The 24,976-nt window shown below is 33.0% G+C and overlaps 3 protein-coding genes across 11 annotated transcripts; 2 read left to right on the top strand and 1 right to left on the bottom strand.

The window, feature by feature from the left end:
- Positions 1–4,294: 4,294 nt before the first annotated feature.
- On the top strand, positions 4,295–7,592 carry LOC120079027 (glucan endo-1,3-beta-glucosidase 14-like). Its single transcript, XM_039033208.1, has 3 exons — positions 4,295–4,764; positions 5,346–6,391; positions 7,228–7,592. Exons 1-3 carry the CDS (start codon positions 4,695–4,697, stop codon positions 7,309–7,311), a joined length of 1,200 nt encoding a protein of 399 aa, XP_038889136.1. The 5' UTR covers positions 4,295–4,694; the 3' UTR covers positions 7,312–7,592.
- A 1,737-nt stretch (positions 7,593–9,329) lies between these two features.
- Positions 9,330–12,130, top strand: LOC120080105 (blue copper protein-like). Its single transcript, XM_039034665.1, has 3 exons — positions 9,330–10,528; positions 11,002–11,376; positions 11,459–12,130. Exons 1-3 carry the CDS (start codon positions 10,345–10,347, stop codon positions 11,896–11,898), a joined length of 999 nt encoding a protein of 332 aa, XP_038890593.1. The 5' UTR covers positions 9,330–10,344; the 3' UTR covers positions 11,899–12,130.
- A 5,977-nt stretch (positions 12,131–18,107) lies between these two features.
- On the bottom strand, positions 18,108–22,512 carry LOC120079900 (kinesin-like protein KIN-14I). 9 transcript variants are annotated; one of them, XR_005482367.1, is made up of 6 exons: positions 22,132–22,512; positions 21,927–22,025; positions 21,660–21,833; positions 21,481–21,546; positions 19,509–21,134; positions 18,108–18,385 (listed from the first exon to the last, which is right to left on the bottom strand). XR_005482367.1 is itself a non-coding variant. In XM_039034353.1 (6 exons), the coding sequence occupies exons 2-5, from the start codon at positions 21,777–21,779 to the stop codon at positions 19,530–19,532; spliced, it is 300 nt and encodes a 99-aa protein (XP_038890281.1). In that variant the 5' UTR covers positions 21,780–21,833; positions 21,927–22,512; the 3' UTR covers positions 18,582–18,600; positions 19,509–19,529. The 9 variants fall into 9 exon arrangements, 2 of the variants coding, with proteins under 2 accessions (XP_038890281.1, XP_038890280.1); XR_005482368.1 differs by having other exon boundaries at positions 21,927–22,022; XR_005482365.1 differs by having other exon boundaries at positions 19,509–20,164; positions 21,069–21,134; positions 21,927–22,511.
- Positions 22,513–24,976: the final 2,464 nt, after the last annotated feature.

The following is a 24,976-nucleotide window of genomic DNA, read 5'->3' as shown; positions in this document are numbered from 1 at the left end:
ATTTCAACTCTTTACAGTCACATATGATGCAATTTTTACACTTTCTAATGCCCTTTTAGACCCCTTCTTTTATAATATGGTTGGTAGATTATAAATGTTTGAGTTTTGTTCACATACTAACTATATGTTCTTAATAACTACTTTTTTTAATTTTCAAAATTTGGCTTAGTTTTTAAAATAATAGTATAAACTAGATAACAAAACTAGAAATTTAAAGGTGGAGAGGGTGATTATCCGCTTAATTTTTAAAAATTAAAACAAAAAATCAAATAGTTATCAAACAAGGTCATATGTTCAGTTACTTGGATAATAAAGATCCTACATAACTCGCGTAAGACATGTACTTTTGACCAAGAGGTTAATGAGGTTTGAATTTCTTCGTTCCTACATATTAAAAAACAAGTCAAAGCGAGCATAACTCAACTTATATATAAGTGTTTTATTGACTATGTGGTTTGTGGTTTAATCTCTTAACCCGAATTGTACTAAAAAAAAAACAAACAAGATTTTCTTTTACGTTTCTCTCTTTCGCTCTTCACAAAATCCAACTCATTTTCCACTTATGCTATTGTCTTGTTATCGAAATAACTTCCATAAACTCTCATACTTGTATCAAAGTTGAATCATTCACAATCTTTTTCTTACATCTCTATTCTTGTTTTTGAAGTTTGGTTAAAAATTCAACTCTCTTACTTTAGAAAGATGAAAATCTTAGTAAGAAATTGATTTTAAAAAAATAGCCGGACTTGATTTTAAAAGACCAAAAACAAAAAACCACATGTCTACCAAATGAGACCTATGTGATGAGATTTTGAATTTAATCCTATAGAATAATTAGAATCTATCTTTTTAATGTTATTGCAATACGTAGCACTTTTAATGCTAATAATTAAGTGTATAATAATACTTGTAAATAATTGTAAGTATAGTAAAATCTATTAGTGAGACTCCTATAGCAATATAATCTATCATTAAAAGACTTTGGGAGCCAAGTCTAAATTTTGCTATATTTGTAATTTTTTTTACATTGTATTATATTTGCTAATATTTTGGACTTGATTGTCATATTTGTCACTGTCCCATTTTTCGAATTTTTTTTTAAAAAAATGTTTATGAAGTTAACTTTAACTAAAAGAAGTTCCTAATTAATCACGCAAGGGGTTTTTATACAGTAAAGTAATATTATTTACACTGATTTAAATTATATAATAAAGTTGCATGCATTCCACACTTTAGATCATTCTAACTAATTAAATGATACATTTCTTTGGTCATGATATTGTTTGAGAAACTTTACAAATTTTACATACTTATTATTATTAATCAAATATATAGCAATTGTCTTGTTTTTATGTTAGTGTTAGTACAGCTTGGAAGTAATTGGAATTTAGCAAAATCTAATTTGCTTTCATATCATCTTATAGCTTTAGTTGAGTGTAATATGCTTTTTTTTGAATCATGATGAACTCTCACTTATTATTATCTTTAATGGAATTAAAGTTTAAATTATATTCAGAAGAGAAATGCTTTTTAGGAGATATAAAATTGTTCATGGGGTACCTATAAACTAATATTGACAAAGAAAGGTTCATAAAATTGTCTTTTATTAGAAAAATACATTCCAATTGGTCAATCATCCCATTTCCTTTTCTTTTTAAAGCATATATAGCCTTTTCAAACTTGCCAAGGATTCACACACTTGTATTAGCAAATTATTGGCTCATGATCATATGAGTACTTGATTAAGTAAGCTTTATGTTAGCTACAGTTTGGATTGCAATAAAACAAACCAAAAAATTGAAAAACCAAACCAATCCGATTTGGTTTTTTAGTATAAAATTGTACAATTGATTTGGATTGATTTCTTTTATTTGAAAAACCAACAGAATCGAACCGAACTGAGGATATACTCTAACAGTAGGTATCTTTTAGAATTCTAATTATTATGGTGTAGAAATATTTGTTATTTAGAAAAAAAGACCAATTATTATGGTATTTATATGTCTTTTATTAAAAAAAAAAAGTGCCAAAAAATAAAAATATCATTTTTCAATCTATATAAAAAAAATAAATCCAATTTTAATTTAAAATTAGCAGGAAAAAAGTCATAAACCGACGATCAAATCGACAATGAATCGAACCAAATAAAAATCAATTCACTGATTTTTTTTTTCTTTATTAAACATTGGTTTGGATCCATTCTTTATAAAACCATTGATTTAGTTTGGTTGTCTCCAAAACCGACAAAACCGAATCGATTATCACCCCAACTATAGTAATGAAAAACTTATGGCAAGAACCAAAAGATATGAGTTGAAATGTAGTGTTTAGAAATTTAGCTAAATTATAAACAAAAGGGAACAAAAGTAAATGTGAGCCTAACTCAAGAGAGAGTATACATATTATCATCTCAAAGGTCAATGACAATTAATTTTTAATGACATGTTTGGATAAATCTCTTTTATATTGTTTACAAAATTACTTCGAAAATGATTTTAATCATTCAAAATCAATTTCAATTATTTTGAAATATGAAAATTGTGTTTAAATTTTTCTTTTAAAAATGTAAAATTAAACATGGAAGGGGATTTTGGATGTTTTTTGTTTCAATATAATTAGGAGGATGGAGGATTGAACATTGACCCTTCTACCTCCAAGTCATGAATTTTGAGTGATTAAATATGTGTTTGAGAGTGATTTTAACCGTTTTAAAATTACTCGTAAATATATATTAAATTACCATTTTGACATAAAAGGTTACCATAAGATCTTGAACATGTGTGAGAATTCTTTCATTTGTTTGAGTGGGTTTGTAACTTTCAAATTGAGAATTCTTTCATTTTGTTAGATTATGAATTTGATCATTATTTATAGCCCTCGACCCAAAATCAATTCACCTAACCTTAAACCAAACAACTTTGACTTTCAACTACATTGAAATAATTTATTCTAAATTTAGATTTTTCACAAGAAATAAAAGAAACAAACAAGAGCTAATGAATTAAAGTAGGGGCACAAGGGACAAATGAAAACCAACCACACATTCCAAGCAACAACAAAGAAAAATAGTCATATATTACCAATTTACTATGTAGTTTGAGAGTTCTATTTTTATGAAAGAAAAAAAAGGCTTCTTAATAATTAGAACGTGAATTAAATGTAGTATATACAGTTTACGTGTGATATCTTTTTAAAAAGTGTAATAAATGTCAACATGAGCGTAGCTCAGTGCTTGTACTATCGACTTCGAGGTCAAAAGTTCGATTTCCCCACCCCACACTTACCTTTGCAAAAAAAAATGTGTAATAAATTTTCAATTTTTAATTTTGTATTTTATTTAACCACTCCTGTATTTTAGTTTTTTTTTAAAAAAAAAAAGCTTTTAAATTTAAAAATACTTAATAGGTAATTAGAACTTTTGATTTTCCATCCATAGGCCATCTAACATTCTTGACATTATTTTTTTTGAATTAACAAATCTATAAAATATATTGAATTTTTTCTTGTCTAGATAAAACTTACCGTTCTTTTTTGATGACCATTTTTTTTAGTTTTTGAAATAAAGCTGATAAATATTACTTTCACATATTGGTTTCTTTATTTTGTTATCTACTTTTTATGAGTTTTTAAATTCCAAACATATTTTGAAAACTAAAATAATATTTCTTTTAATATATATATTTTTTAATTTGACTAAAACTTCAAAGGTTAAAAAAAAAGCCATGGAAAATAAAAAACAAGAAAATATTCAGTTTCAAAAATTAACAAACCAAATAGAAAAGTGCTAAATTTTTAATTTCATGTCTAATACGTTCATAAATATAACATTTTTCTATAAAATAAAAAAAATTCTAATTTGATTAATTATTATATAATTGAAAGTTTAGAAACTTACCCTACATTTTTTAAATTTTAAAAATCAAACTTATAATTTAATATTGGTCTCTTTTTTCAGTTCTTTTCTGGGGGATAATTTGACCCACCAACTAGTTTCATCAATCATACTTTTTATTTTTATTTTTGCTCATATAAATCTCAACAATTCCTATATCCACCATCAAACAAAGAGGAATGTCAGAGATAAATAGGAAAAAATAATTGAATCATACCAACAATGAGTATAATGAATGGAGAGAACAAACTTCTCCAAAACCTCCAAAAAAGTGTAATTTTCACTCTATAATCAAATGTGTGATATTTACTCATACTTCAACCAATCTTTGGTTTTTCTTTTGCTGAATAGATGAAAATGAGATGAGACAAATCTTCATTCAATCTTCAAACTTACGCGTTAAGACTTTAGAAGAATGGAAAAATTTGTATGAAACAACAAAAATCTCCAATCAAATTATCAAAATCAAAACCCCTTATTGCTCTCATCAAGAAAACGACCCTCCTAAAACCCTTTTCATATCTTTCACTCTCTCTTTCTCTCTCATGAAAATTCTTCACTGCCAAACAGTTTCCATAAGGTTTTGGACAAAGTAGAGAAAAGGGCATTCGTCTATGTGTTTTAATTTTGTTGGGTTGTCTTCTTCTTCTTCCTCCTCATCTGTTTCAGTGGAGTGATTAGTAGAAACTGTGGAACGTTTTGAAAGAAATCCACTGTTTCTGCTTGGTTTTTAAGCCATCTGATCATTTCCCATTTCCATATCTTTTGGAAGTTCGATTTCCCTTGGCGATTTCTTCTATCAATGGCCAGGAAATGCTTCTGGTTCTGTTTTCAATCGCTTCCTGGTTTCTGGGTCGTCTTCTCTGCCATTGGTATTGTACTTTTTTTTCTTCTCTTTTTGTTTTCTGTTTCTTAATGTTTAGTAATCAGATGGTTTTGAGTTTTGGGTTTTGGGTTTTGAGTTTTGGGTTCTTTTTAACTTCTTCTATTGTAGATCGTTTCTGTAATATTCTTTTTGATTTGTGTGTTCTATTTTCTGTAAAGATTGCTTTCGTTCGACTTATATTCAGAATTTTTTATGGATCTTCCTCCATTTCTCTTTGTTGATTTAGTCAGCAAGGTCAATTTATATTATATTAGACAGTGACAATCAGAATTCTTTATCTTGTTTCTAGCTTGCAAGTTTTCAGATTGTTCTTCACTTTGTGCCTGCATCAATTGTTATTTATTTTATTTGATGGGCTACTATTTTGACTGCTTGGTATATGGAAAGAGTTGTTTTCTGGGTTGGATTTGAATGTTTCTTTAAGTTCTGTTATGTGCTTCTCTCAATCATTCTTGAAGATTTTGTTTTAGTACTGAGAGTAGATGTATGTTTAAAAGTCTGATGTTTCTTGTTAAGTCATCCGTTTGAGGGAAGTTTGTAGTAAAACATCTCCTTATCTTTCTCCAGCCTCCTTGACAATGACAGTACAAGCATTTACTGGAACTTATGGAATAAATTATGGAAGAATTGCTGATAACATTCCTTCACCTGATGAAGTTGTTTTGCTTCTCAAAGCAGCAAAAATTAAGAATGTTAGGATTTATGATGCTGATCATAAGGTTTTGAAAGCGTTTAGTGGGACAGGGCTTGAATTGGTAATTGGTCTTCCAAATGGCTTCTTGAGAGAAATGAGTGCGAGCGAGGAACACGCGATGAACTGGGTCAAAGAAAATGTCCAAGCATTCCTTCCTGATACGCACATTTGTGGAATTGCCATAGGTAATGAAGTTCTAGGAGGAAGTGACCTTGAGTTGTGGGGAGCACTCTTGGGTGCTGCAAAGAATATCTATAAGGCAGTAAAGAAACTTAACTTAGACGGTGTCGTTCAGATCACAACCGCACATTCTCAGGCCGTTTTTTCAAACTCGTTTCCGCCTTCTTCGTGTATATTTAGAGAAAATGTTGTTCAGTATATGAAGCCTTTGTTGCAGTTTCTCTCAGAGATTGGTTCACCTTTCTGTTTAAATGCTTACCCCTTTCTAGCCTATATGAGTGACCCTGAAAATATTGATATCAATTATGCACTTTTTGAATCAACTAAAGGTATTTTTGATCCCAAAACTGGTCTACATTATGACAACATGCTCGATGCTCAGATCGACGCTGCGTATGCAGCATTGGCAGATGCTGGATATCAGAAAATGGAAGTCATAGTTACAGAGACCGGTTGGGCTTCTCATGGGGATGAAAATGAAGCTGCAGCGACTGCAAATAATGCTAGGATATTTAATTACAACCTCAGGAAGAGGCTTGCTAAGAAGAAAGGAACTCCCTTCAGGCCAAAGAATGTATTGAAGGCATATATTTTTGCAACGTTTAACGAAAATTTGAAACCAGGGCCGACTTCTGAGAGAAATTTTGGACTTTTCCAAGCTGATGGGAGTATATCATATGACATTGGATTTCATGGACTTAAAGCTCCTTCTTCAGATTCATCTTATTTATCTCTTAAGGTATGTAATTTATCACAGCATATGAAAAATGTTATATCTGTTGAAACTATGTTATTCCCTTCTCTTGTCCAAATTATTTGACCCAACATGATTAACGACGAAACAAAAGCCAGTGTTCTTGGGCATAAAACTTTGCAAGAGCAAAGCTTATTGTACTGAATTCCAATGGAAGCTTTACTATACTGGACTTCCTTTGAACCTTATAAGAAGCATAGATACAGATACAAGACAAAGATGTGAACGACAAGGACATGACAACACGTCATATTTTAAAAATCTAGGACATGACATGACAAGGACACACTCATTAAAATATATGTTTTTAAAAACATATATCATATTTATACCAAAAGAAAATTCGAAGTAAATAGGTTGATGTATTTATATGCTTACAAAACTTAGTTTGATCCACTTCACACTCAGTTTATTATTATTGTGATATCATTGTCTTTTTAGTTTACTCAACCAATATTCTATGCAAAGTGTTCTCTGCATGTCTAACACATTTGTTGCACTAATAGATATCCAATATGTGTCCAACAAGTGTGTTAGAGTATCCAAATGTTTGAACTAAAGTGTTTGTGCTTCTTAGCTTTTGACTTGTTTCAAAGATCGTTATCAAGTCAATTACCTAGTTTGAAGAACAAAAGTTCAATAGCAAAAAGCTTTTTCTAATACAATGTTTATCTCCAATTACACAAGTGTTATCTGAGAATCAAGTTAATATCGTTACTTAGCAACGTCAAAAGCTATTGTGTTCTAATCCTGCTTTCTTAGTTTGTACTAATGCAATCTCTAATGATATCCATAAACATTCTGCTTGCTTATGTGAACAGAATTTCCGAGCTCGAGGGCTTTGGGCAAACCATGTTTTCTCATTTATGATATCGGCCGTAACACTACTACTATTGTTGAGATGAGCAATGGAATTAGAATGTCTGAGAACTTATTAAGTTAGGAAGGAAAACCTGCAGTAGCTGTTGTGAAGCAATTTACATCTTCTGCTGGTTCATCTCATACTTTGGTATAGTTGCTGTTTATTCTTTTGCCTCTTGCATTATGAAACACTCCATTTCCACCCCCATTTTCTATAAATTGTATCCCAATTTTCTACAAGGTTGAGTTTGAGATGGAGCTATAAATGAAAGTGGCAAAATAAAGCAAATATATGCTTATGATTTCCGGAATTGTGCCTTTCTCAGTTGTTTTGGATTTTTCTTCTTTATATCTGAAAAAGAACCTTTGTTTTTACACCAGAAAAAACAAATACAACCTTTGCTTAATTGTTTTAATCTGCCTATTTAAAAATTACAACACATGTTTAGGAATAAAATTTAAGATTGAAAAGTGGGGTACATTTTTTTTTTACCTTATATATTATCTACTATTACCCTAGTAATGATATTAATTTTTAGTAACTTAAATTTGGAAAACATATATTTTAACCTTTTTCAATATGTAAAATTATTTTTTTTTGCCCTCAAACTAAACATGATTCAAATACTAGACGCCCTTCGATGAGTTGTTTCTCAACCATTTGAATTTTCCTCTCTTCGTTCATTGTGTTCACCTCTCTTTCCTCATTGTTCACGAATGAAAAGCATTTGCAATGATTCAATTCTCATTGCTTTTTCATATATATTTTTATGGTTTCTGCTTACTTCCATATTTGAACTTTCCCCTAATAACATTATAAGTTACATGAAAAGCATATGAGCTTGCGTGAGCATTATAGTTATTTTTGTCACAATCTGAGAATTCAACTTATTACAATTTAAGGTGGTTGAAATATGTTGTATGATTGTTGCACTGAATATGGTCCAACCTTGACTGCGATCATGGTGTTAGGTCACGATCTCAATACGCAATCATAGTATCACATAACATGATGATAAACATTACTAGACATTCAACTATGCTTTAAATAGCAGCGGCAAGAGATCACTTTCCAGTTGCTTTTGTTCCTATTCTCAACAAAAAAATTGGTGAAACATGTTAAAACCATCAAATTATGAAGGATTTTAAGAGTTCGCTGATGCTTCTAGTGTTCAACCAACTGGACTCATGAAACTTTGTTAGATACCAATATACAAAACAGTCTTGCAAATTTCAAAAGGACAAGGCAGCAAAAAGATGAGAAGTTATTATGTAAAAGAATAATAAAGAATCATTTGTTGTTGGTAAAATTTAAGGTTGGAGACAACTGAACGTAATAAATTTTATATTCAATGAGACAGGGGAATATTGATAAAATTGTGGAAAAATTGGACATTTTGAAGTACACGTGAATATATTGGAATTTATCATGAAAATACTCATAGATTTAAGATTTATTGAAAATACAGGGATTAAATTTGAACATTTGTACAAAACAAATAAAAAAAAGGGACAAAATGGTATTTTGACCTAAGAATGATAATAATAATAATAATAATAATAATAATTAACATTTGACATTGAAAATATTGTAATCAAAAGTCGTAGATATGACACCAATTACAATTCTAAAGGGGGATGATTGGATCTAAAGAAAAGTGGTGAATATACAACATGAGAACACAATGACAATGAAATGGAAGCTTCTTCTATCAACCAACAAGCAATTGAAACAATTGACAAAGACTGGTAAATCACAACACAATCATAGAAAATACCAAAATGATGGCCAAAGCAAGGTCCAAAAATTCTGTTAACTTATCAGATGAGGCAAAGAAATGGTCAAAGAATGCATTATTTAAGAATCATGTGTAAGTTTAAGTAATGTGCTCCGTTGACATACAAATGCCATGCGCATCATACATCGCTGTGAATAAGTCTCCTCCCTTTGTCCAGACTATAGCTCTTGTTTCCATTATATTTTGACAAATGCACCTTCCTTAGAAAGTCCCCTGTTATTTAAGACAATAGGAAATCAAAATGAATACTTACTATTATTCTAACTGAAATATAAACCATAATTAAATTTGAGCCATTTCATTCGGTTTATATATTAGAGTAAAGTCCCCTGTTATGTATTCTTCTAACTGAAATATAAACCATATAACGATATTTGAGTGATGTTCATAAACCATCAATCAGTATGAATTAGAGCAAATGTTTATTACAGCGAATCCTTCGACAAAATATAACTATTTACTTTACCAAACGAATCAACATTTAAAAGGAAAGATTTAAACCATAGATAGGGCAGATCATGGGACTTTTATAAGAGAAAATCTTTTTAAACTATATATGCCACCTTCGAGGTAAGGATTTGGGATGTGTATAGGAATACCCTCCAAGATGTTGGACTAAAAGTTGAATTAGTGTGGAAAAGTCTCCCTGAGAATTACTCTGCTAGGCAATGAACATAATACAAAAGTCGCTTCGATGCTCTAGTTATTAAAACAATGACAAATTACAAGTCTAGTCTTTAAACTTATTACCATGAATCCTTCAATGAAATACAACTATTTACACTTATAACCGAATCAACATTTAAGATAGGCGAGATCATGGGACTTTTTTTGTACAGAAACTTTTTAAACTAGATATGCCACCTTCAAGGTAAAGATTTGGAATGTTTAGAAATATCTTCCAAGGTGCTGGATTTAAAGTTATCAGTATTAGCGTGGCGTGGACTAAATCTTCCCAGGAATTTCTGTGTTAAGCAATGAACATAATACAAAAAGCGCCCCAATGCTCTAGTTATTGAAAAAAACCATATATGCAGCTCAGTGTTAGGCTTTGAATTCCAACCATAAGTTCAAACTGACCAAAAGAGCAAGAGATGGAAATGGAAGTAATCTGGATCTCCCCGCCCCGAATTAAATAATCATAAAAATCAAGTATTACCCTCCAACTTTTCCAACCCATTTGTATATAAAAATATCTGTAATGACAGGCCATAACCTTCATTCTGACTTGAAAATCTTTCACCATTTGCAGATCGGAAGAAGTTCTAAAGCACAACAATGGCTAGAACACTGGCCCTGCTGGTAGTAGCCATAGTGGCATCCTGTGCCTTAGTACAGACCACAACCGCAGGGACCACCCATGTGGTCGGAGACAGCTTGGGCTGGGTGGTTCCCCTTGGAGGCCCCATTGTCTATGCCACTTGGTCTGTTTCCAACACCTTCTTAGTTGGTGATATCTTATGTAAGCAAATATTTGCCTATCAATCTTCTTATGCAGTTTGAATCCATTTGTTTTGAGATTTTGGATCCTTTAGAATTTCCAATGTCAAAAGTTACGGCAGTTCCTGAATTCTTAGTGTATCCAGAACAGTTCAAAGCAAGTGGGTTTTTAATTGGTAAAATTAAAGTGGTCCAAATGAGGTGGATGTCAAATTAGATCATCTCTGATCTTGGTTTCTTATTTGTTTTGACAATTTTGGTAGTTTCTGAATCTTTAGCATATCCATAACTGTTCAAACCATCCGAAACGAGACAGACGGTACTGACAATCAAATTAGATCATTTCTGATCTTTGTTTCTTAATTTTTACTTTCACAATCTTGTCTTGATTATCAAATGAACTTTCTAATAGTGATTTACAAGTAACTATAAGCAAAAATCCTATATGGGAAGATCATAAGACATTGCATAATAATCTTTGTGCAACATTTTCAGTGTTCAATTTCACAACTGGACAAGAAGATGTAGCTAGAGTGACAAAGGAAGCATTTCTAACCTGCAATTCAACCAATCCAATCACCCTCAAAGCCACTGGTCCAGCCAATTTTACGTTGGATTCACTGGGGCAGTACTATTTCATTGGCACTTTGGACAAGCACTGCATCTTGGGACAGAGGTTGGCCATCAATGTCACTGCATATTCTGGACCGACTCCCAGCCCGACCCCGACCCCGACCCCGGCTCCGAGAGGGCCGAGAAACTACACCGTCGGCGACAAACTCGGATGGCTAATCCCTCCAGCAGGTCCTCTTGATCTCTTCTATGCATCATGGGCTTATAACAAGACTTTCTTAGTTGGTGACACCTTAGGTAAGTGTCAATTTCATTGATGCAATTTATCAAACATTTGGTGGACATACGTTAATCATTGAAATGAAATTTTATTTTGCAGTTTTCAACTTCTTAAATGGATCCGACGACGTTGCTGTGGTGACAAAACAAGTATTTAATTCCTGCAACATCACTTCAACTCTAGCAGTTTTCAACTCAACTCCAGCGAACATCGCCCTGAATGCCACCGGCGAACATTACTACACCTCCACCTACGATAAACACTGCATATTAGGGCAGAAATTCGCGATCAATGTGACCGGACACGCCACTTCCGGCTCCGTCCCTTCTCCTCCGCCCACTGCACACCCACCCTCCATAACAATCTCTCCTTCTCCGGCCACTGCACACCCACCCTCCATTGCGGTCTCTCCTTCTTCCCCGGCTGGTGGAGCTCAACCTCCTTCACAGAACACCTCCGCCGCACCGATGACCGGCGGCGGGCGCCTCTATTTCGGTGCTTTCGTGGTCTCCGTCACGGCTTCTGCACTCTACTTCTGAGGGTGTACTAGCACGAAAAACACGAATCTATTCAAAATGTCAGATTTAAACGTACAGCAGCTAATAATTTTATGCGAGTTAAATGGAAATTTTCATAACCAAAAAAAAAAAGCAAAAACTTTTCTGTGATAATCTCTCTCCAAAGAGCTGTTTGGGGCTGAGATGTTATAGAATATCTGGAAGTTTTAATGTCTGAGATACAGAATTTATGGTCTAAATTCATATGTATGTGTTTGAGTGTACAAAGTTTGATATCTAGCTCAGTTTTTTATACTCTAAAATAATTTTCTTGTATAAACATTATTTTTTTAAATCTTAGAATTAATTATTGTATCAATTCTATTTTTTATATTCGATTATTGTCTTTTAAATAATTCTTTTTTATTGTTATTTAAAAAAAAAAATCAATCAAAATTTAAGATTTATCATAAATAGTCAATTTTTAAAAACTATCGAGAATTATTTAAGACAAATAAAAAATAAAAGAGGGAAAGTAGTATTTATAAATTCAACTTTTAAAAACTATAGAAAACTAAAGAGTTATGAATGATCGGTTTTGCTTCTATTTGATTTTAGGGATTTCGTTGAGGCTTTTCTCGTATATATTCATGGATGATTCTTCTATTGAACTTTTATAATGGGCTTTTGAATAGTAAATTTTGAATATTGATGTTGTATAGGAAGATATTTTTTTTATTTTTGAGAAATTGTGTACAAAGATTTAATCTAAAATATTGTGATTTTTTTAATGGGCATTATATAGATAAATAAATGATATACTAAGAAAATCAAAATGAAAACTTGAATGACATAATTTATAGATAATAAATTATTAATATATTCTATCACGGGACACTGGAAGAAAAAATGTAAATTGGAGGTAAAAAATGGGTGCATGAAACTAATTGAAATACCATGGTTTCTTAATAAAATAGATATAGTGGGAAAAAAATTACACTCGAAGTATAATGAAATAAACTCAAGAAAAGAATAAAGAAATAAAAATGTAAGTGGGCCATATGAAGGAAGGAGATCGGGTATGAGAAGGGAGAGGACATAGGAAATGGGGGGTGGAGAAGCTGGAAGAGTTGTTAAATAAGGGTTACCATGCACATGTTGAAGGAAGTTAAAAAGGGAGATGGTATATTAGTGAATCAAATAGTGATATAGGAGTTATATCATCTCCTCACATAGGATATTGGGCCCCCAAACAGGCCCTAAAAACTTTGTTCTCAACATTTTTCACATGTGAAATGTCATTTTTACCTCCAACTTTAAATACTTTTCTCCTACTCTTCTTCATCTTTTGATTTTTCCTTCCAACCACCAATCGTCTACAATTTAATTCAACTATTTATTCTCAACCAATATTATACAATAGAATTCAATGCTATTGGATCTTGACTATGGGACAAGTAAACGAATATCATTTTCACCTCTTCAGTTTCATTCGAACACTATCCGGTTCTCCATTGCTCTATCACTTTTAGTTGAACATAGATCGCTTTCAAAGGAGATCATTCTTCCAATCAATTTATTTTGTGGGTCTAGAACGAACATTTTTCATAGGAGATCATTCTACATACCTAGAAATGAATATTGTAAGTGTTGTTAACCGAAAGTTTTAAGAAGTTCATTCAGTATTATTTTTCTGATCATGTACCATCAATCCCGTTGTATTTTCGATCTTATATCATTAGGTACATGATCGTGTACTATATTTTACACGATCATATTGTTGGGGTTGATGCCCTAAATCTCGTAGGGTTCTGTAGTTTGTAAACACTTGTATGAACAAACATTTTGTGATTTATAATATATGATACTTTATTCACTTTAGTCTATGAATATTTGATATTTTGGTTGCATTAACCACAAACCAACAAACTAAGATCCATGGTTATCGTAGTAACTTAAACATGTATGTGGAGACATACAAGTGGATCGTGTTTTAAGTGATAATCTAAATGGTCTGTAGTATAAGGATAATGAGGGATACCTTATCCTTGTGACACTACGAGTATGGTCTACTTTGTAGGTGTTATAAATGTTGTAAAGTACTACAAATGATTTGATCCTGATCGTTCGTATATTAGACATGCGAGCGGGAATATTCTATACAAAGGAGTTTGTATAAGATTGGACCATGAAATGTTCAGTCTCGTGATATAACGTCCTTCATAATTGAGACTTTCATTTCACTAGGATGACCATATGTAACATGACCTTAATCCTGAGTGAGCTATGAACTCCTGCCTATGAGGGCGGTCCTTTAATTTGCATGGGTGAGAATGGCCAAATCGCGGACTCAACAAGCCTACCATTTTGGGGATTTGTCTGATTGGGGAGCTGGGAACTCAGCTACACAAGATAGAATTCACTCCTTCCCCAAAGTAGGGGTAAGTAAATAAATTGCTCCCTTAAGGGCTGATTTTAGGGCTTGAACAATGTAACATCACACCTGTTGGGATTGGTGTCATAATTCTCCTGAAGTCTCGTTGTTTTTTAAAGATACACATTGTTTGATGAATAAAATAAATGTTATTTAATTATGGAATTTACTCATATCCAATAAACAAAACTCCTTGGTTATCTTATGTGAACTTAAGCATGTATATGTGATATACAGGTAGATCATCCCTTAAGTGATAACCTAAATAGGTCTGTAGTATAAGGATTAAGGTGGGATACCTGATCCTGGTGATACTACGGATACGGCTCACTTTGTAGAGGTTTGCAAGTATTGTAAACTACTACAGATGGTAGATCCTGACCATTCATGTGGAGACGCGCGAGCGAGGGTGTCCTATACAAAAAGTTTGTATAAGACCTAGACCACGAGATGATTAAACTCGGTATATAACGTCGTTGATACTAGAGAATTACATCTCACCTAAACTACCATAGGTGACACGACCTCAATCCTGAGTGTTTTGGGAACTCTTGTCTTTGAGGGCGGTCCTTTGATTAGTATGGGTAAGAGTGGCCAGATTGCCAACTTAACATGCCTACCTTTTTAGGGACTTGTCTGATCTGGGAGCTGGGAACTCAATCCACAAGATAGAATTCACTATTTTCCCAAAGCAGGGATAAATAGAGAGATTACTCCCTTAAGAGTTGATTCCGGGGCTTGAACATAGTGGCCACAGCTTTTCTTTGGAAGAGAGGACTCGGTCATAGTAGAACTATGACTTATGTTCATTAAAGGGATCAGTGGTACTTAAGAAGTAAGATATAACTATAGTGGCATAATGGTTATTGGCCCAGTTGTACTTATGATCGATCTGTGAAGGGTTGTCGCACTTCTAATTGGTTAAGATGGACACATAATATATCTGTGGTAAGGAGAGTTCAGCTATCTGTCTTTAGTGAAGTATCTGGCAGTTAACGGATGGTGGATCTCGTGACTAAAAAATTTAGTCAGTTATTCACGTACCGTTAGAGTTTCGAGTTACAGGTCCATAAGGTTCCCTTGATAGCTCAATGGATTCAGTTGAGGATCAGTTCTTGGTGTTGATTTGAAATGTTCAAATTGACAAGAGGTTTTTTAATTATATATGATATAATCGGTATGATGTATGAGATACATCTAGTGGAGGATTAATGTAAATGAGATTTATATTAAGTACCATAGAATAAAAAAGAACTATGGTTTATATATTTCATGAGATGAAATATTAAAACTATAAGTTATAAATATAGTATGATAAGTTCATTTATATTTATAATAATATTAATTATTGGATAATTAAATCTTTTCTCTAATAACCAATTGAGTGGAAGGTTATTGGTGGTTCATGGTAACCGTGAGATAAAAGAAAAATTGTTTTCCTAATTTTAGTAAGTATTGAAAAGTTTTGGCAAAAATTGTTTTAAGATTTCTCTTGAAAAAATATCTCATGGAAGCTTGTCAAGTAAACACCGATTTACTAAGCAACAATTTTTTTTAGTAAACGATCGTGTAGTGTTTGTAGGCGACAGACACGCTGCTAAACGATGAGCTAAACAATCGCTTAGCTTTTGTTAGACAATCGCTTAGCTTTTGCTAAAAGATTGGGCATCGACCTATACGATAGGTTTCTGTATTCTTCCACTTGCACAATTGTGTACACGATTGTAGTTTCCTCCTTCGTTTGCCTCATACCAAGTCCACACAGAGCCTACCCTCTGGATTCTCACACCGAGAATACCAAGGTACCCTTCTTGATGGTGTTATACTCAATTCAATACCATCGAGGTTCTGTGGAGGTCGTTCGTGACTGAGGCGATCGTAGAGGATGAGTACGCAGTGTTCGTGCTGCGGAGCGGTCGTGTTGTTCAAGCGTTTGAGGTTGCTATGTTCGAACGTTCATGAACAAGGAGCGTGGAGATGAGTCGACAAACATTCGTAGTTTTTCTCCTTATTCAATTGTTGTTTCATACTGTAATTTCTGTATGGATTGAATAACTGTATGTTTTGTTTAACGATTGTAATTGTAATGTTCATACATGATTGTAATTTGGAATGATCTTTTTTCTGCTGCTCATGGAAATCTTCGCGTTCGATTTCCTTCAACACCCTCTCTTGGCCCGAGAAGGGTTTGGTCATAGTGGGACTATGATCTATTGTGTTGGGATTGGTGTCCTAAATCTCCTAGTAGTCTCGTAGTTTGTAAACATTCTGTAAATATATTGTTATTAATAAAATAAGTGTTATTTTATAAGCATTTACTCAATCTAATTAACTAAGATCTGAGATTATTTTATGTAACTTAAGCATGTATGTGGAGACATACAAGTGGATCATGCCTTAAGTAATAACCTAAATGGTCTATAGTATATGGATAAAGGATGGATACCTTATCCTGATGACACTATGGATACGGTCCATTTTGTAGATGTTACAAGTGTTGTAAAGTACTACAAATGGTCTAATCCTGACTATTCATGTGGAGACATGTGAGCAGGGCATCTTATACAAAGAGTTTGTATAAGATCGGACCACGAAATGATTAGTCTCTTTATATAACGCCGTTGATAATTGAGACTTACATTTTACTAGAATGACCATAGATGACATGACTTTAATCCTGAGTGAGTTGGGAACTCCTGCATATGAGGTCGGTCCTTTGATTTGAATGGGTGAGAGTGACCAGATTGCCAACTCAACAAGCCTACCATTTTGGGGATTCGTCTGATTGGGAAGCTAGAAACTCAGCTACACAAGACAGAATTCACTCCTTCTCCAAAGTAGGGGTAAGTAGATAAATTGCTCCCTTAAGGGCTGATTTCGGGTATTGAATATAGTGGCCACACCCTTTCTTGGGAAGAGATGACTCAGTCATAGTGGGACTATGACTTATTGTTCATTAGAGGAATCAGTGGTACTTAAGGAGTTAGATGTAACTACAGGGGCAAAACGGTAAATTGGCCCATTGTACTTATGAGCGATTTGTGAAAGGTCATTACATTGTTGATTGGTTATATAGATATAGAAATATATCTGTAGTGCGAAGAATGCAGCTGTCAGTCTTTAGTAAAGTGAACGACAATTAACGGATGGTAGATATCGTGATTAAAGAGTTTAGTCAGTTATTCACGTATCATTGGAGCTTCAAGCTACAGGTCCATAAAGTCCCCTTGGTAGCCCAATGGGTTCAAGTTGAGAATAAAATTTTGAAGTGTTCAAATTAACAAGAGAAATTTGATTATATATGATATAATTAAATTGAATCAATTATATGAGATATAATTGTTATGATGTATTTGATACATTATATGACTGGAGGAATTAATATAAATATGATTTATATTAAATGCCATAAAATAGAAAAAGAACAATGGTTTATATGTTGCATATGATGCAATATTAAAACTATAGGATATAAATATAATATGATAAGTTAGTTATTATATTTATTTATAATATATTAATTATGTGATAATTAATTATTCTTTTTCTTAATAACCGACACTAGAAGAAATTTAGGCTTTAATGTCGGTTTTAAACCGACATTAAGGATAGTGTTATTAAAGGGCTTCAATAACACAGCCTTCAATGTCGGTTGCAATCAACATTAAAGACCTTCAGTGAAATTTTCAACTGACATTAAAGCCTGTGTTTTTTTTTTAATTCTTAATCGACATTACAGCCCGAATCTGTCCATTTTTTTTTAAAATTTCGTTGTCGAATCCATTTTTTTGGTCAAAAAGTATAACATGACACATCATCATCGAACGTTGTAGCTATGACATATTATTCATGTATGGATTGTAAATCTATTACATTTAATCCATATTCTGCTATAAAATTATAATTTAAAAGGTCGTACAATAATTCTGGCCTTGAAAATACAAATTATAAGTAATACAAACATTATGATTTTATAAACATTATGAGTTTACTGTCCCTCTCTCCACTTGGTAAGTATGGATCCCTTCATAATCCTTCTTGAACAGACCCCTCCAGCTTCAGCAGTGTCTAGTTATAGGCATCTTTGTCTGACCACTGTTGTTCAAAGGATTACAAACAAAAAAGGTTTAAGACAAAGGATTGAAAGTGAAAATATGATCAGAATTCATATTCAACTAACCGTGTTTATTGGGAATGTGCATAAATGGTACATTCAAGACAAAATTCTTATAGTGAATGTGTTGGATCTAGAGTTCCTCAAGAAAAAGCATAAAGAGGTTGCGATACCAAATCTTTACTTTTTTGTTGCACTTGCAAAACAAGAAAACTCAATAGTTGAATAAATGAGAGAATCTTCTTTTTCAAAATGATTGCACATAACAACAAATACAAAAGCACATGTAACTAAAAGGACACTGGGAATTAATGCCATCAGTTATACATGAAGCATATCTAGATACAAGTATTTATAAGATCATTTTTTTACCACTCAATCTTTACATGAACCCCTCCCAAAACCACAAAAGAATATATACTTTCCCCTTCAATAAGCAAACAACACAAATAATAATAAATAAACAACTATCAAAGCTAAAAACTAGAATTGATAGCATCAGAAACAAGTGATGTGTGCCCTAAATATTTTAACACTCCAATCTCAACACCTTCAAATTGATTCAATGGCGTAGGGGTTGTGATTATGAATCATATTCTATGAATTTGTTATGCCCTCTATCCAGAACCTCCCTATACTCGTGCGAACGATATCATATGAGAATGTATGAACAAAAAAATATAAGTTGCATTAATATAAGCAAATTATAAATAACGAAAGAAATTAACTCAACCCATAAATAACTACCATAGTTGGACAATTGTCATTGTAATGATCCCAAATTTTAATGCTAAACTAAGGAACATGATCCTATTTTAACCTACAACTAACTTTATAACTCTTATGTTTTAAAAAAATTTCGACAACAAAGGATGCCTAAGAAGTTCCACTACCATAAACCACTCAATGGAAGTCATAAACAACTAAGCTTGAAAAAGACAAAAAGAGCTTGCAAGAGAATGGTTTTGTATTACTAAGAGCACAAATAGAGATAAGTGTAAAGTGCAAAAATTAACACCGCTAACTAAGAATTACTAATCCAGACCAAACTTCACAAGCTAAAACACATCATCAGCATGTGATCTTAAGAAAATTAATAGTTACCTTTCCATTGTTCCTCCAGAACTACTTCATGATTATAAACTGGTTGTGCTGCCCATGCAAAGTATCCTTCATCCATACGAAGTTGAAGATTAAAAATTCCATCTAAAGTAAATATGCTTAAAAACAAAGCTTCACTAGACAAATACTTTAACTAAACAAAGTCTGGCACATAAAAAACATGAATTTAAAGAAACCTGTGTACCACCTTCAGGAAACCTAAACTTATCCTAAACTTATCTTTGTCTCTGGTAATCTAGTTATTCGTATGGTGGGCACATGAGCAGGCCACTGGTGCGAGGACTTCTTTAACCTCCAGTCGACTACAGCCCCCATTTACCCCTTAATTTTCGATTGTTGTCCAATAATAATAGTAGCTTTAATTTTTTCAAATTTTAGCAATTTCATTTCAGTTTTCGATTTTCACATATATTACTTCAAATTAACCTCTAAACTAACTAATCTCAAGTTTTGAAGCTTAAAAAACCACTCAAGAGCTCTAAATCAGCTTCAATAGCTCAAGATCCTCCGTTTTTACAGGATTTTGAGCTGACTTATGAAATTGATCGAAATTTTTAACTTCCAGAGCTTCAATCAATTCAGCAGCCCTCTCTTCTAGCTTACTCGTTCTTCTGTAGTTTTATGAAAAATCTCATGATCTGCACGATTGAAATGAATACACCGCCTCAACAAGAAAGACAATTAAAAAATGACTTTTTTTTAGTATTCTGAAGCCCAATCAAAGATAATTCCATTTCTTACTTGAAAAAGAAACTGCAATAAGAAAAATAGTACAATTATTAGTAGATAGATCAAACTAAAACTTAGCACCATTTTCCTTAGCAATTAATGATGTTTTAAGTTGTACTAAAAGAGAGAGGCAAGTTAACTCAACCTTCAACAAAAACAACAATTAATATGATATTTTCAGTATTATATTCCAAAGAGAAAAAAAATCTACGGTAACATAAAATATAAAATGGGTAATGATTCATCTCCTTCTATTAGCATGCTACATATAATTTTTTAAGACATAAGAACCATAGTTAAATAAGTCATGCACTTTTGCAATTGCATTTTTTTTTAAGGCATAAGAAGCACAGTTAGATAATTCAAGCAGCTGATAAGAGATGTAATAGAGATTTGTTCATTGAAACTTGATAAGTTAGAACATTATGGATGATCTAAAAAATTGACCGCAAGCATCATTTTCTCCAGTAGTAGCTGCATATAAAATAAGCTATCGGAATTGCCTCTCATTTCTTCCATGTCCTAAATACAAAATACCACACTAACCAATAAGAATTTTATAACATCAACACTAAAAACGATCTTGAAGCACTCCTATAAAAAAGGAAAGGAATAGAAAGAGAAGAAAGACGGGAGAAAATGATAATCCAATCTCTTCATGTTCTCTTTCTCTGACCTCATATAAGGATTTCATTCTTTGCGAAGTAGTCGCAACTACATCTTTTGGAGTTGTTTTTTTTTTGTTTGCAAAATAGGAGGGAAATAAACAAAATGCGAAGCAACAAATGAAACAAGATTGTTAAATCTACATACCAGTTCAAGGCTGGAAAAGTTACTCTCAACTTCATCCACAAGCTTGCTTAGCAATGATTCCACAAACTACAAGAAGATAGAGGAACATAATTTAGAAAAAGTTGTGGACCGTCCATTTTATACAAAATAGAACAATCAACTACACATACTCTTATAATAGCAGGAACAATTGTCATTGATGATAGCCTAGTATTTGTGTGTGTGGGTGGGGGAGTAGAGAAGCTAAGAAATACTCTCAAGGTAAGGAATCATGTTCAAATAACTCCTTACAATCTGTGGAATAAAGCCTTTAATTCTTTAACAATATCCATTTATCTTGATGTAAGGCTACCACCAAGCACATCAAGACATTCTATGAAGAAAGCTACTTAAACAAAGTTACTCAAAAAGCAAGAACATATTCAGTCATTACCATTGGGATTTCTTCAGGCCTTTTATCCGTCAAAAGTGCACGAATGAGCGAGGTGCGAGAACTATTCTGCTACAATGAATAATTGATAAGAAAAAATGCAGAGTTTAAAAAAGGTTACAACAAATAAACTTGAGACAAACAAGTAAAGAACGCAAGGTTGAAAAGTCCACATTACTAACCGTTTTGTTCCATTCGATGTTGGAAGAATTGAAAGATTTGTCATTCAAAGAGGAGGTTCTTGACAAGGAATTTGTGAATGGCTTTGAATTTTTCCTCGCAAAGGACTTGGTAGCGGACATAGTAGTAGTGGGTTTTACATTTCCACTGAATTTCCAGACTCCACAGCCTCCACCCTGTTTCCACTCACCATAAGATTTAAGAGCCAAAACAGTATTGACAACCCTGGCAGAGATAAGTATAAATAGGAATTTCATTCTTTCTCTGACCTCATATGAGGATTTCACGTTCTCTTTTATTTTGCAAGGCACAAATGTTGAGGAAGAGCCTCTTCTTTGTAATTGGCATCATGGGTAACTTCATCACTACTAATATCAAATTGTGACAAAATCTTTCCATAATCTAACAGAGAAAAAAAGCAAGTAAAACATGAATAGATCTAAAACGAATGTGCGAGGAGAACAACTTTCAAACCTCTGATTTGAGAGAGTAATGAAAAATGTATGAAGAGAATAAAGAACACTCCGAGAAAGCCCACGCGCTGACGGAAACCAACCGAAAACGACCGTAGAACACCCACGATGATGACCCACCACCAGAAGAAGCCCACGACGACGAAGGGTGATGACAACCCGAACTGAACCCACGAAAACCAATTGAAAACCCATGAATACCGGTGACGACAACCCACGATGATGTGCACGGCCAAGCTGAGAGCACCGGTGACGACAACCTGAACTGAAGGCAATGCCGAGCAGCTGAGAGAGAAGAAAGTTTGTTTGGGTAAAGTGTTGGTCAAGGGTTTGTAATTTTGGTAAAGTTTAGGCAGTGCGAGCTGAGAGAAGACGAAGGAAATGAAATTTTTAGAAAATTAAATAAAAAAAAAAATAATGGGAGGTCTTTAATGTCAGTTTTAAACCGACATTGTAGGCCATCTTCAATGTCGGTTTAAAAACGACATTAAAGATCCATTTTTTTAACCGACATTATACATCCCAGACTACTATTTTCAACCGACATTGAAGCCCAAGATTGTTGTAGTGCGACTTGAGTGGGAGGTTATTTGCGGTTTATGGTAATTGTGAGATAAAAAGGAAAATTGTTTTCCAAATCAAATGATGATTCATTTTGTATCGTCTCACAAAAAGAAAAACTATCGAATAAAAGAGTTTTACTAAATGATATTATTTCACAGCCTAAACGCTCAAGTATCGAGTTTACTATACGATAGTTACTCATTGCTACATGATCAAGTAGCAAGTCTATTCGATAGGCTTTTTTTTTACACGATCGAGTATCAAGTCTATATGATAGACTTCCTTATTCTGTCGCATACTCGATTGTTCACTTCCTCCATTCCTCTATCCAAAGTTATATAGAGCCCACAACTCATTGATTCTCACACCGAGAATACCAAGGTAACCTTTGTGGTGGTGTTCAGTTCTGTTCAAGGGTTGAGGTTCATTCAGTTGCTTGTTGAGATTGAGTTTTGATCGTTGCGTTTGATTTCGTGTTGCTGAATGATCAAGGGATACTTAAAGAAAGAGTTCTTCAAAAGGTATGACATACTCTATCCCTTATTTGTTCTTAAAAGAAGCATGTTGTAATTTACTCGTTATGCATAATATGTTATTCTAGACTGTAATTGTTTGTGTTCTTTCTCAATGGAGTTTGGAATGATCTGCTTCTGCTCATTGGTTCTCTATTTAGAGTTCCTTCATATTATTCATTAGAGGAATCAGTGGTACTTAAGGAGTTAAATATAACTACAGGGGCAAAACGGTAATTTGGCTCAACTATACTTACGAACGATTTGTGAAGGGTCATTGTACTGTTGATTGATTATATCCAATGGACACAGAAATATATCTGTAGTGCAAAGAATGCAGATGTCGGTCTTTAGTAGAGGGTCTAATAGTTAACGGATGGTGGATAATGTGATTAAAGAGTTTAGTCAATTATTCACGTACCGTTGGAGTTATAGGTCCATTAGGTCCCCTTGGTAGCTCAATGGGTTCAAGTTGGGAATCAGATTTTGGGTTAGTTTGAAATGGTCAAATTAACAAAAGGAATTTGATTATATATGAAATAATTAAATTAAATCAATTATATGAGATATAATTATTATGATGTATTTGATACATTATATGATTGGAGGAATTAATAGAAATATGATTTATATTAAATGTCATAAAATAGAAAAAGAACTATGGTTTATATGTTGCATATGATGCATTATTAAAACTATAGGTTATAAATATAATATGATAAGTTAGTTATTATATTTATTTATAATATATTAATTATGTGATAATTAATTATTCTTTTCTCAATAACCGACTTGAGTGAGAGGTTATTTGCAGTGTATGGTAATTATGAGATAAAAAGGAAAATAGTTTTCCAAATCAAGTGATGATTCATTTTGTATCGTCTCACAATAAGAAAAACTATTGAGTAAAAGAGTTTTACTAAACAATAGTATCTCACAGCCTAAACAATCAAGTATCGAGTTTACTATATAATACTTACTCATTGCTACACGATCGAGTAGCAAGTCTATACGATAGACTCTCTTTATAACACCGTTACTAGAAGAGACTTACAATTTATCAAGATGATTATAGGTGACTTGACCTGAATCCTGAGTGAGTTGTGAACTCCTGCCTATGAGGGCGGTCCTTTTATTTGCATGGATGAGGGTGGCCAATTTCGCAGACTCAATATGCCTACCATTTTGGGGATTCTTCTGATTGGGGAGCTGGGAATGCAGCTACATAAGAAGGAATTTACCCCTTCTCGACCTTAAGGAAAGTAGAAAAATTGCTCCCTTAACAGCTGATTATAGGTCTTGAACAATGAGACCTCAATCTCTCACTGGCACGAGAGGTGTTATTTTACAATTGGACTATAAACTGTTTGTTCATTAGAGGAATCGGTGGTACTTAAAGAGTTAGATGTAACTATAGGGATAAAACGATAACTTGACCCAGTTGTAGTTATGAGAAATTTGTGAAGGATCGACTCACTGTTGATTGGTTATATCCATGAACGAAGAAATATATTTGTAGTACGAAGAGTGTAACTATCAGTCTTTGGTGGAGTTACGAGTAGTTAATGAATATTAATTAATTTAATTGAAGAGTTCAATTAATTAATCTCATATCATTAGAGCTTTTAATCTGTAAGTCCATAAAGTCCCCATGTTAGCTCGGTAAGGATAGTAATAGGGAATCATAAGGTTCCCCTGTTAGAGCCCACACATCTAGCTCCTTGGAATCCTAGAGCATAAAGAGGAAACTCTTGTTGTGATCTCTTTGTT

This window comes from Benincasa hispida, chromosome 6, assembly GCF_009727055.1.
Source record: "Benincasa hispida cultivar B227 chromosome 6, ASM972705v1, whole genome shotgun sequence".
NCBI lineage: Eukaryota > Viridiplantae > Streptophyta > Magnoliopsida > Cucurbitales > Cucurbitaceae > Benincasa > Benincasa hispida.
The sequence above is the reverse complement of the archived record's forward strand: the minus strand, read 5'-3'. Positions and strand labels throughout refer to the sequence as shown.

What these genes read in the sequence shown, in the direction of transcription:
- LOC120079027 (XM_039033208.1), top strand. Translation starts at nt 4,695, where the DNA reads ATGGCCAGGAAATGCTTCTGGTTCTGTTTTCAATCGCTTCCTGGTTTC. An exon ending in GGTCGTCTTCTCTGCCATTG is followed by an intron (nt 4,765 to 5,345) that starts GTATTGTACTTT and finishes ATCTTTCTCCAG; the next exon opens with CCTCCTTGACAATGACAGTA. An exon ending in CATCTTATTTATCTCTTAAG is followed by an intron (nt 6,392 to 7,227) that starts GTATGTAATTTA and finishes TTATGTGAACAG; the next exon opens with AATTTCCGAGCTCGAGGGCT.
- LOC120080105 (XM_039034665.1), top strand. Translation starts at nt 10,345, where the DNA reads ATGGCTAGAACACTGGCCCTGCTGGTAGTAGCCATAGTGGCATCCTGT. An exon ending in CTTAGTTGGTGATATCTTAT is followed by an intron (nt 10,529 to 11,001) that starts GTAAGCAAATAT and finishes CAACATTTTCAG; the next exon opens with TGTTCAATTTCACAACTGGA. An exon ending in CTTAGTTGGTGACACCTTAG is followed by an intron (nt 11,377 to 11,458) that starts GTAAGTGTCAAT and finishes TTTATTTTGCAG; the next exon opens with TTTTCAACTTCTTAAATGGA.
- LOC120079900 (XM_039034353.1), bottom strand. Translation starts at nt 21,779, where the DNA reads ATGTCCGCTACCAAGTCCTTTGCGAGGAAAAATTCAAAGCCATTCACA. An exon ending in GGCCTGAAGAAATCCCAATG is followed by an intron (nt 21,135 to 21,480) that starts GTAATGACTGAA and finishes ATCTTCTTGTAG; the next exon opens with TTTGTGGAATCATTGCTAAG. An exon ending in ACTTTTCCAGCCTTGAACTG is followed by an intron (nt 19,575 to 21,068) that starts GTATGTAGATTT and finishes GTATGGATGAAG; the next exon opens with GATACTTTGCATGGGCAGCA.